At 48.1% G+C, this 12792-nt stretch overlaps 1 protein-coding gene across 3 annotated transcripts in view; it reads left to right on the forward strand.

Moving 5' to 3' along the window:
- Positions 1 to 2464: 2464 nt before the first annotated feature.
- LMBR1 (limb development membrane protein 1) overlaps positions 2465 to 12792 on the forward strand; it is a 127870-nt gene continuing 117542 nt past the window's right edge. For 2 of the 3 annotated variants that reach the window (XM_080667098.1, XM_080667099.1), the window contains exon 1: positions 2465 to 2778. In XM_080667098.1, the coding sequence (XP_080523224.1) occupies positions 2713 to 2778 (66 nt within the window). In that variant the 5' untranslated portion in view covers positions 2465 to 2712. The remainder of the gene's footprint in view (positions 2779 to 12792) is intronic. The other variant, XM_080667100.1, reaches the window with a different exon arrangement.

The following is a 12792-nucleotide window of genomic DNA, read 5'->3' on the forward strand; positions in this document are numbered from 1 at the left end:
AAGAAGAATCTCTTATCTTTTGAGACAGCATGGAGGGACCTGGAGAGTATCATGCTAAGTGAAATAAGCCAGTCAGAGAAAGACAAGTATCGCATGATCTCAATCATATGTGGAACCTAAGTAACAAAATAAACTGATGAACAGAGTGGATCCAGAGACTCGAATCTTGGAACAGAGTGTGGAATCCCAGAGGGAAGGTGGGGGAGGGTGGGTGGGTGGGAGGTAACCAGCCAAGGACCTTTATGCATATATGCATTGCCCTTGGACACAGACAATGGGCGGTGAGGTCCTAAGGGGGGGCGGGGCAGGGTGGAGGGTGTTAATGGGGGAAAAAAGGAGATATATGTAATATTTTGAACAATAAAGATTTATAAAAAATCATTTGAAAGCAATTTGTAGATTTTCTTGCTTCTTTTTAAAAAAATATATTTTATTGATTTTTTACGGAGAGGAAGGGAGAGGGATAGAGAGTTAGAAACATCCATGAGAAACATCGATCAGCTGCCTCCTGCACACCCCCTACTGGGGATGTGCCCGCAACCAAGGTACATGCCCTTGACTGGAATTTAATCTGGGACCCTTCAGTCTGCAGGCTGACTATCTACTGAGCCAAACCGGTTAGGGCTTCTTGCTTCTTAAATAATTCTCAATGAGAGATGCCAACAACCCTCCCCTCCAAAGCAAACAAAGAATAAAAACCAATCACAGCCACAGGAATTTAAATGATTTCCTTATCTATACTAATAAAAGGGTAATATGCTAATTAGACTGGGATACCTTTCAGACATCCTTCCGGACAAAAATATGGTGGCAGGGCCGAGGCAGAGGTGGTTAGGGGTGATCAGGCCAGGAGGGGAGGGCAGTTGGGGGCAATTAGGCCTGCTGGGGGGCAGTTGGGGGCGAGCAGGGTGGCAGGCAGAGTGGTTAGGGGCGATCAGGCAGGCAGGCAGGTGAGCGGTTAGGAGCCAGCAGTCCTGCATTGTGAGAGGGTTGTCCGACTGCCGGTTTAGGCCTGATCCCATAGGAGTCCCAGATTGAAGAGGGTGCAGGCTGGGCTGAGAGACCCCCCCCTCCCCTGTGCACGAATTTCATGCACCAGGCCACTAGACCTATCTAATAAAAGAGTAATATGCAAATTGACCATCACTCCAACACACAAGATGGCTGCCCCCATGTGGACACAAGATGGCCGCCACAAGATGGCCAGCAGGGGAGGGTAGTTGGGAGGGACCAGGCCTGCAAGGGAGGGCAGTTAGGGGTGACCAGGCCAGCAGAGGAGGGAAGTTGGGGGCAAACAGGCCTGCAGGGAAGGGCAGTTGGGGGGGACCCAGGCCTGCAGGGGAGGGCAGTTAGGGGGGACCAGGCCTGCAGGGGAGGGCAGTTAGGGGGTGATCAGGCTGGCAGGAAGAAGCAGTTAGGAGCAATCGGAAGGCAGGCAGGCGAGCAGTTGGGAGCCAGCAGTCCTGGATTGTGAGAGGAATGTCCGACTGCCCATTTAGGCCCGATCCTGGAGAGGGTACAGGCTGGGCTGAGGGACACCCCCCCTGCCCCCCCCCTCCCCGTGCACAAATTTCATGCACCAGGCCTCTAGTCTATAATAATAAAAGCATAATATGCTAATTGCTAATTAGACCAGACAGCCAAACGACCTTCCGGAAGTCCTTCCAGATGACCTTCTGGACCAAGCTGGGGCTGCGAGGGCCGAGGTAAGCCTCCGTGGCTTCAAGGGCTGAGTTCCTTGCACAAATTTTGTGCATCAGGCCCCTAGTAGTCAAATAAATCCAAACGTAAAATGATACATATTCCTTTAAATGCAATTTTATAGCAAAAAAACAATAAAAGACCTTGCATGCAGAATGGGGAGATTTACCGTGTTTGCATGTTTGGCGGTCCCCCTAATAAACGCTGTCGTGGGTTTGCAGAGGGTCAAAACCGCCCTAGGCTCAGGGCTGTCCTGCCACTTGGCGGCGCACATTCAGGCTATCTACGCTACGTTTTCCAGGTGGGCAAGCCCAGGCTCCTTATCAGATCCAGAGAGCCAGGTTTCCGCCCAAAGCGTGTCCTGAACCAACCAACTTCCGACCTTTACTTGCTTTGGCAGACTGAAAGTGTCCGTGGGAGAGCTCCTGCCTGACTCTGCTCAAATCTTTGCAGACTGAGCTGGGTGCTGGGTGCCGAGAGCCGGGTGCTCGGTTCTGGGCACTAACAGGCATTGAGTTAAAATGACGAACTCCTGTGGGGAACAGAGCACCAACATCGCCTGCCCGCGCATCAGCACCCTTCACCCTCACCAGAGGGAGAACAGCCTCCACGAACCTTCCCCAGTCGCACCCTCAAGGTTCGGTCTGCCTCCGCCCCTGGGGGCATGGACTCAAGCCCCGCCCCTGCACAAGGTCCCGCCCATCACGCCCCCCCGCCCCGCAACAGGCCCCGCCCCATCCCCCGCCCCTTCTATCTTAGGTCTGCAGACGCCCGGCGCGCTCCTCTGACGCACGGCGCCTTTCTCTGGCGTAGTCTCGCTCCGGCCCCGCCCTGGGTCGCGTTGTGCCCGCCCTCACCCGAGCGGCGCCGAAGCGGCGGCTGTGGTAGTGGTCGCGGTCCCTGCCCAGCCGCTGTTGCCGCTGTGGTCCCCGGTCAGCGCGGCGGCCGCCCAGCCCCTCGCGCCGGCGGGCGATGGTGCGGCGGGGTGCGCGGACGCTGGCATGACGGAGGATGGAAGGACAGGACGAGGTGTCGGCGCGGGAGCAGCACTTCCACAGCCAAGTGCGGGAGTCCACGGTGAGCGGCGGCGGGGCGCCTGCCTATCCTTGCGGCCCCCCACCCTGCGCCCCCTCCCTGCGCCCCCGCGGCCGCCTCCCCTAGGCCACCTGCGCCGCTGCCCGCCCGGCCCCGCTCTTTCTGCGCGCCCACCCGCCCACTTTCCTGCGCGCAGTCGCCTCGAGTCACCTGCCTTCGCGGGAAGTGCTGCGGAACCACCTGCGTCCGCGCCGTCACGCACCGCCACACACCTGCGCCCTCCCCGCGCTCCTGCGCCCGCACTGCCCCGGCTCTAACTGGGCCGGTGGCCGGGCCTGGCGGGTAGACAGGTGTGCGCGCAGCCCCGCTTCCGCCCCTCAGCGGCGACCTCAGCCCACTTGCATTCAGGCCGAAACCTGCTGTGGGTGGAAAGACCGGCGATTGGAGGGGAGGCAGCTGGCTCCTAGGGAGGTCACCCTTTCTCGTCCGGGTTCGGTCTGCGCTGCTGCCCGCAGTCCGGAACCGGCGTGGCCTCGGAAGTCTGCTCTGATGCTCTGTCTTTTCATGGTGCACAGAACACAGTGTCGTGCTATTTGTGTGTGCAATACGGCGAAAACACATCAACTTCATGCACTGGCATTGGCCCTTCTTTCTAACTTCTCTGATTGTCACACTTGGTTTGAGGTGAAACCTTGTAGTTTACAGTGGCCTCATGTGTGTAGTTATTGATCTTGAAAATTGAGAATCAGTTTGCCAAGTCATGCTCTGGAATAAAGAGGAGATGCAAAGTCCGAACTGGTGGAATTTGACACAGTACATTTGGTTCAATGTTTAAATTGAAGCTAAAAGGGCACAGAGGAGTGCACGATCATACATGAACGGCTTGAAGCATTTCACATGTGATTGAGAAAGGCTGCGACGGCATCCAGAGCCCCATCCCTTCCCTTTTCCAGTCACCCTGCTCCTGGACAGTGACTCCTCTCCTGGCTTAAGGTTAGCTTTGCTTAGTTGTGAGCTTTGATATAAACGGAACCTCTGCGTATGCACTTTTTGTTCTAATTTCTTTCATTGAACAATGTCTGAAATTTCTCCGTATTGTATGTGGTTGTAATTCATTCACCTGTAACTGTGTGATAGCACAGTTCATGTTTGTTTTGATGTTGGTGCGCACTGCAGTAGTTCCCAGATTTTGGCTCCGAATATTCTTGGACATATTTTTTGGTGAACATGGCTGTGCATTTCTGTCAGGTAGATACCTAGGAATGAGACCACTAGGTTATATAGGCACTTACTAGGTGCTTTTAAACAGTTGGCCAATTTACACCCCCAGCAGCACTGTATAAGAGGTGTACTTGCTTTCCATCTTTATAACACTTAGTATTTTCTGCCATTTTTATTTATTTATTATATCTTTATTGATTTTAGCGTGAGAGGAAGGGAGAGGGAGAGAGAAGCATCTATCGGCTGCCTCCTGCAGGCCCCTACTACTGATTAAGCCAGCAACCTGGGCTTGTGTCCTGACTGATTCTTGGAGACCTCTTGGTTCATGGGCACTAACCTGCCAACTAAGCCACACTGGTTAGGGCTTCTGCCCCTTTTAAATATTAACTACTCTAATGTGTCATAGTACTTATTGCACGAAAGATTTTACTTGCATTTCCCTGATGATCAATGCATTTGAGAACCTTTTAAAAAATTTATTGGTCATTTGGAAATCTTTTGTAAGTGTCTTCAAGGCTTTTTCCCATTAGTTTGTTTATCTTTTTAATATTGATTTACAAGAGTTTTTATTCAAGATATACTTTGGTCAGAGAAATATATTTAGCAACTCCCCCCCCCATTGTGTTGATATCTTCTGATGAGCAGAAATTCTTAATTTTAATATAGTTCACTTTATTAATTTTTTCTTTTATTGTTAGTGCTTTTTTGTTTTATGTCCCATTTAAGAAATCTTTGCTTAATCCAAGGTTATGAGGATGTCTCTTGTGCTTTTCCCTAAGTGCTTAATTGATTTGCTCTTCCCATTGAGATCTGAGTTCACCTGCAGATTATTTCTTATGTTGCTGTGAAGTAGGAGTCATACGTGTTTCTTCACATGAATGTCCAATGGTTTAAGCACCATTATGACCTTTGTCACAATTTAGGTAACTATGTTTGTGGGGCTTAAGTTTGGACTCTGTGCTGTTCCATTGGTCTATTTTTTTTTGCTTTATTTTTAATTAATTAGGTATTATGTCATTTGAATTAGATCTCATGTTGTAGTAGCCAGGAGCTTTATTACTTTGTCTACGCCACCATTTAACTATCACATCAGTCAGGTTTCTGTATGATAACAAGGGATTAGAGTCAGACTCTATTTACGAAGGAGTCTCTAGAGAAAAATCAAAGGCAATAGGGAAACAGAAACAAGAACAATAGAGGAAATTCTAGCCTCTGATGCCCACAGTGACATCTTACAGTAAACACAGCCTATCTCACAGCTAGATACATAGAGCCTCACACTGAAGGTGTACTTACCTCATTTCTTTTTACCTTATATATAATGCCTGACTTTCAACAAAAACAGTACAAGGTATACTAAAAAGCAAAACACAGTCTCAAGAGACAAAGCAAGCATCAGAACCAGATTCAGGTATGACAGAGATTTGGGAATTATAAAGGCAGAATTTAAAATAACTAATTAATATGCTTAGGGCTCTAATGGAAAAAATGCATGAAAGATTTTATTTGCATTTCCCTGATGATTAATGCATTTGAAATGGAAACTTGAAAAGAATGGTAGAAGTCAAATAAACTGTAATATAAATGCAGAATGCCTTTGATGGGCTTATCAGTTGACTGCACAGGACCAAAGAAAGAGTGAGTGAGCTAGAAGATATGTCAATACAAACTGTCCAAACTGAAAAGCAGAGAGAAAAAAAAGAGGTTAAAAAAGGAATGAACAGCCAAGAACTATAGGATAATTACAAAAGGTATAACCTACATGTGTCGGGAATGCCAGAAAGAGAAGCACACAGAAAGGAACAGGAGAGATATTTGAAGCAACAATGCCTAAGAATTTTCCTAAAATTAATACAGATACCAAACCACAGATCTAGCAAGCTCAGAGACTACCAGCCAGGACAAATACCAAAAAATCTATATCTAGGTATATCATCTTCAGACTGCAGAAAATTAGAGACAAAGAGAACAGAGGAAAGAAGGCAGGGCAACAAAAGCACCTTACAGAATAGAGGACCAAGAATAAGAATTATATCAGATTTCTCTTCAGAAATCATGCAACGCAAGAAGAGAGGAGTGAAATATTCAAAATGTTAATAGGGAAAAAACCCCACATAAATCAACCAACCTAGAATTCTGTATCTAGCAAAATTAATCATCTACACTAATAAAAGAGTAACATGCTAATTGACCGTACCTTTGTGACGTGCACCAGCCAATCAGGAGTGAGTATGCAAATTAACCCAGCAAAGATGGAGGGCTAATTTGCATACACAGGCACCAAATGGCCAGGGGCGGGGTGGGATGCTTGCATTGTTGCCATGGTGACGACACAGGCGTTCCACACCACCCCAGCTCTGCCTTTGGGCAGTGTGGGAAGGTGGAAAGGTGGCTCCGGGCCAGAGTGAAAAGGCGGCTCTGGCCAGAGTGAATGTGGTGCCGGCAGCCAGGGGAAGGAAGGCCCATTCTTGCACGGATAATAAAAATGTAATATGCTAATTGACCAGGCATCCTTCTGGATGAAGCTGGGGCTGCGAGGGAAGCCCAGGTCCCGGGTGCCTGCTGGTGTCTGGAGGGAAGCCTGGGTCCCAGGTACCTGCCGGTGGCCTGAGGGAAGCTCGGTTCCCGGGTGCCAGAGGGAAGCTGGTGCTGGCAGCCGGGGGAAGGAAGGCTTACTCTTGCATGAATTTCGTGCATCCGGCCTCTAGTTTAAATGAAAAGGAGAAATAAAAACTTTCTCAAACAAACATTAAGGGAAGTTGTTGCTAGTAAAGCTGATACTAAAACCAGATAAAGACATTAAACAAAGGAAAACTACAGACTGCTATATCCCATAAAGATATTGAGTATAGATGCACAATTCTTCAAGAAAATACTAGCAAGCTGAATCCAACAGTATACAAAAGGAATTACACACCATGACCCGGGGGATGTGTCCTAGGTATGCAAGGGTGGCTTAACATTAGAAAACCACTTAATGTAATCCATTATATTGACAGGATCTCTTTATACATTAGTGACCCAGCGCACAAAATCTCCTGGCCCCGCCCACCCCCATGCGCCCTGCCCACCCGCCGCCGCTGTGCCTTGACACTCTAATCTCTCCACCCAGAGCTTGAGTGTGCCTGGCCCCGCCCCTGACCCCTCTGGCCTTGTCTGGCTGCTTCAAGCCCCGCCCTTGGTCCTGTGAGTTGCCTCGGGCTGGTCCCACCTCCTCTGGGCCCCTCCCCGCTTCTGCCCCATCTCCAGAGCAGTGTGGCGGCTCCACCCCGTCATGGTGCTGGAGGAGAGTGTGGAAGCCTCCCGCCTGCTGCGCTGCGCTCCTTCCCCTGGCAGGTGGGTGGTGGGGCGCTCTGAGTGTGAGTGGTGGGTGGTGAAGGACTGGTGAGGGGGGCACTACAGGCTCTCACCCCCGCCCTCCCTAGCACAGGATGGTCCCGCCTCCTCCCAGTGTCTCCCTGCTTCTGCCCTGTCTCCGGAGCAACGCAGCAGCTCCGCCCCGCCGCGCACACAGCCTCCTGCTGATTGGTCGTTACAGCGTGAGGGCATCACAGCCATTAGCATACTAGCTCTTTATTATATAGGATACTTGTGGAGATAGGTAAATATATCTGAAAGGAAAGCTTTCAGCCACCAGCAACTCAATATTCATGTGTTCTAAAACATGGGTTTATTTTTCTCGTAAAGCTCTGCAGCAGTGAAATACTGATATATGCTACAACATGGATGCTAAATGAAAGAAGCTAGACACAAAAAGCCACATATGGTACGATTCATTTATATGAAATATTTAGAAGATAATAGTTCAAATCCATAGAAACAGAAAGCAAATTAGTGGTTGTGAAGGGCTGGGGCAGCATGGTGGCAGTGTATGGGATACATAGGGGCATGGAGCATTGAGTATGAGAAACACTTATATACTAGAATCTTATGACTTAAAAATGCATGTTTATTATTATGCATTTGGTTTGGGTTTACTTTTTCTTCCATGGTAAAGTAGTCTCCTAACTAAAGTATTGTTTTATTTTTTCTTTGCATATTCAATTTAAAAAAATGTCTTTTGGTACTATGTTTTTTAGTGCATGCAGATTCTTTCCTCATCATGGCTTATGCCATTGTTCATAAAGTGCCTGACTGTCTTACTTCACACCTTGTGCCTCAAATTCAGCCTTGTCTGAGAGAAGAAAAAAATTGATAGCTTAACTTTCTCCTTTGTTAGCATCTGCCTTTTAATAGTTTGTCTCTTTTACAATGATTTTAATATGTTCCATGTCTAATTACTATTATTTTTGTGTTTTCCTGCCTTTTACAACATATTGTAGATTCTTTTCCTTTTATATTTATTTTCCTGGTCCTTAGGGTAATTTAAACATTTTTTTAAATTTAGTTTTAAAATTACAGGTGACATACAGTATTATATTAGTTCAGGTGTACAACATAGTGGTTAGACATTTCTATATCTTACGAAGTGCTCACCCCAAGATAAGTCTAGTACCCACCTGGCATCATCCATAGTTATTACAATATTATAGGACCGGTGCACGAATTCGTGCACAGGTGGGATCCCTCAGAGTGGCCTGCGGGGATGGTGCCCCAGCTCGCCCCCAGGCTTGCAGCCCTGCAGCCCTGACATGGCCTGGTGCTGCCCCCTCACCTGCTCCACCATCTTGCCTGCCCGGCGATCGATCGGGGCCAAGCCTGTCCCCCGCTCGGCTTGCTCAGCTCCCGGGAGCCAGGTGGCAGCCCCGCCCCCTGCCGCCACCGCTGGTCACCGTCTGTGGGGCGATCGGTTGGGGTTGGGCCCCTTCCCAGCTCCCTCAGTGCCTGGGAGCCAGGCAGTGGCCTGGCCCCCTGCTGTTGCCGCTGGTTGCCATCTGTGGGGCGATCGGGCCCCCGCATGCACCTGTGTTGGCCTGGCACTGCCTGCTCACCTGCTCCACTATCCCTTCGCAGTCCTCCTCTTACCGAGGCCCATTGGGGCTGACAGCGCCTCCACTGCTGCCTGCTGCCAGTGCTGCATTGCTGATGCCCGCCATGTTCCGCACCACCCCCTGGTGGTCAGCGCACATCATAATGAGCAGTTGAACTCCGGTCGAACAATTTGCATATTAGGCTTTTATTATATAGGACTAGAGGCCTGGTGCACGAAATTTGTGCACTGGGAGGGGGTGTGCCTCAGCCCAGCTTGCACCCTCTCCAATCTGGGGCCCCTTGGGGGATGTCCGACTGCCGGTTTAGGCCCGATTCCCTGGTTGCCCCCAACTGCCCTCCCCTGCAGGCCTGGCTGCCCCAAACTGCCCTCCCTTGCAGGCTTGGTCATCCCCAACTGCTCTCTCCTGCTGGCCTGGTCACCCCCAACTGCCCTCCCCTGCTGGCCTGGTCGCCTCTAACTGCCATTCCCTGCTGGCCTGATTGCCCACAACTGCCCTCGCCTGCCGGCTATCTTGTGGTGGCCATCTTGTGGAGGTCATCTTGTGACCACATGGGAGTGGCCATCTTGTGTGAGGCGTGACGGTCAATTTGCATGTTCTTTATTATATAGGATTATTAACTATATTTTCATTCCTGTGACTATTTTGTAACTGTGAATTTGTACTTTAAAAAAATATATATTTTATTGATATTTTACAGAGAGGAAGGGAGAGGGATAGAGAGCTAGAAACATCAATGAGAGAGAAACATCGATCAGCTGCCTCTTGCACACCTCCTACTGGGGATGTGCCCACAACCAAGGTACATGCCCTTGACCAGAATCGGACCTGGGACCTTTCAGTCGCAGGCCAACGCTCTATCCACTGAGCCAAACCAGTTAGGGCACGAATTTGTACTTCTTAATCCCTCATCTTTTTCACCCAGTCCCCCAGTCTGTCTCCCCTTGGGCAACTCTTAGTTTGTTGAAAGAATTATAACTTTAATTTTAGTTATCGTAGTGGTTAGCTTATAACTTTAAAGGATAGAACTGAAAGATGGCGGCATAGGTAAACGCCAGTACTCGCCACCTCCCACAACCACATAAAAATTACAACTAAAATACAGAACAACCATCATTCAGAACTGACTGAAAGCTGGCTGAGTGGAGGTCTTACAACTAGAGAAGTAAAGTAAAGAAGAAAGCACATTGAGACTGGTAGTAGGGGCAGAGGTGCAGAATGGCCTGGCCTGACACCCATGTGTGGTGTGTTTTTAATCAGGAGGAATAGCTTGGCTGCAGAGGCCTCCAGTGAGGAGCAAGGGGTCCCAGCCACACATCAGACCCCCAGCCGAGTGTTCCAGTGCTGTGAAGAGAAGCCCTGTAACTTCAGGCTCTAAAATCCAGCTGGAATTGTGGTTGAGTGACATGAGGCTGCTGGAGACACAGACAGTTCCTCTTAAAGAGCCAGCACACAAACTTAGAATGCAGTCCTGCTCCCTTTGAGCTCCAGAGCTGGATGGCAACTTTGGGGGATCCATGGACATAAAGGGAGGAACTAGATTGTCTGGAATCAGGGCAGGAACTCAGCAGCAGCTTTCTCCCAGATGGGTGCTTGCAGGGATCATTGTTTCTATGCTGAGACCTCCCCTGTCGCAGAGCTGACTGGTAGCCATATCTAAATTTCCATCAGCCTGGCCCACACTGTTCACTATGCCTTGGTGATTCTCTGAGACCCTGCACCATCCAATTTGCAGCCCCACCCAAGCTGTTTGCAGGGGCTTTCCCATATAAATGACCTCTCCTGGCTCAGGCTTCAGACTTTCCTAAAATCTCTCAAATGAGTAGCAAAGACCCAACACTAGCCTGCCTTGTTTCACAGTGTGGCCTTGCCTGGGCACTTCCAAGCCTAACTCAAATAGCTCCTGCTGGGTGGCCCCAGGCAGTGGCTGACTTTGCACCTCTGGGATACCCCTGAGCCAGTGCATCTGGTGCACAGCTTCAGACCACACCAGATTACAACTCTACACATCCACAAGTGACACATTCAAGAGACAGATTCAGTGAGCACCAAAGCTGCACTGAAGCAAGTCCTGCTCCATAGGGGTGTCTCATGCACAGCAGTTCTTCCACTATAGTCACACTTGGTCCTCACAGCCAGTTGAACTGGAGGTCAATTCTTCCCAGTGATGCCAACAGCAATCAGGCCTCAACTACAACAAGACTGTGCACACAGCCCACACAGGGGTGCACTTAAAGTGCTCAGCTCAGGTGACTGGGGAGGCTGAGCCACTGGGCTCCACAGGACACCTAATAAACAAGGACACTCTACCAACTCTAGGAGACACAGCAGCTCTACCTAATACATGGAAACAAACACTGGGAAGCAGCCAAAATGCGGAGACAAAGAAATATGTTACAAATGAAAGAACAGAAGAAATCTCCAGAAAAAGAATGAAATGAAATGAAAGCAAGCAAACTACTAGATACAGAGTTCAAAGCAATGGTTATAGGGATGCTCAAGGAACTTAATGAGAGTTTCAAGGAACTTAGTGAGACTTTCAAGGATCTTAGGGAGAACATCAAAGACATGAAAAAGGACCAGTTAGAAACGAAGGATAATTTATAGGGAATCAACAGTAGAGGACACCAAGAATCAAATCAGCAATTTGGAATATGAGAGAGCAATAAACACCCAATCAGAAGAGCAAATAAAATAAAGTAAAAAAATCCAAAAATATGAAGATAGTGTAAGGAGCCTCTGGGACAACTTCAGGCATACCAACATTCTCATCATGGGGGTAACAGAAGGAGAAGGGAGAGAGAGCAAAATATTGAAAACCAATTTGAACAAATAATGACAGAAAACTTCCCTTACTTGTGAAAGAAATAGACTTATACTAGTAAGTCCAGGAAACACAGAGATTCTCATACAAGAGGAACCCAAAGAGGCCCACACCAAGACATCATAATTAAAATGCCAAAGTTTAAAAACAAAGAGAGAATCTTAAAAGCAGCAAGAGAAAAGCAGTTAGTTATCTATAAGGGAGCACCTATACGACACAGCTGATTTCTCAACAGAAACTTTTCAGGCCAGAAGGGAGTGGCAAGAAATATTCAAAGTGATGAATAGCAAGGACGTACAACCAAGATTACTCTACCCAGCAAAACTATCATTTAGAATTGAAGGTCAGATAAAGAGTTTCACAGACAAGAAAAAGCTAACGGAGTTCATCACCACCAACCCAGTATTACATGAAATGTTGAAGGGTATTCTTTTTTTTTTTTTTTTTAAATATATTTTATTGATTTTTTACAGAGAGGAAGGGAGAGGGATAGAGAGCTAGAAACATCGATGAGAAACATCGATCAGCTGCCTCCTGCACACCCCCCCACTGGGGATGTGCCCGCAACCAAGGTACATGCCCTTGACCGGAATCGAACCCGGGACCCTTCAGTCTGCAGGCCGACGCTCTATCCACTGAGCCAAACCGGTTTCGGCATGAAGGGTATTCTTTAAGAAGAAAATGAAGGAGAAGAAGAAGGGGAAAAAGGTAAAAAAATATGAACAATAAAATGGCAGTGAGTATATATCTATTGAAAATTGAATCTAAAAATCAAAGGAACAAGGAATCTAATGAACAAAATAGACTGATAAAATAGAACCAGAGGCATGGAACCATGGAGCAGACTGACGTATCTCAGAGGGAAGGAGGGAGAGGGGGCGGGAAGAGATTAACCAAAGAATTTATATGCATATAATATGCATTCCTATGGACACAGACAATAGGGTGGTAAAGGTCTGGGGTGGGATTGGAACCAGGTGGAGGGGGGTAATGGGGAAAAAAGGGGGACATCTGTAATACTCTCAACAAGAAAGATGTTTTAAAAAAGGATACTCAATGTCTCTAATTGTTTTGATTTAG

This window comes from Plecotus auritus (genome assembly GCF_963455305.1).
Source record: "Plecotus auritus genome assembly, chromosome: 4".
Classification (NCBI taxonomy): domain Eukaryota; kingdom Metazoa; phylum Chordata; class Mammalia; order Chiroptera; family Vespertilionidae; genus Plecotus; species Plecotus auritus.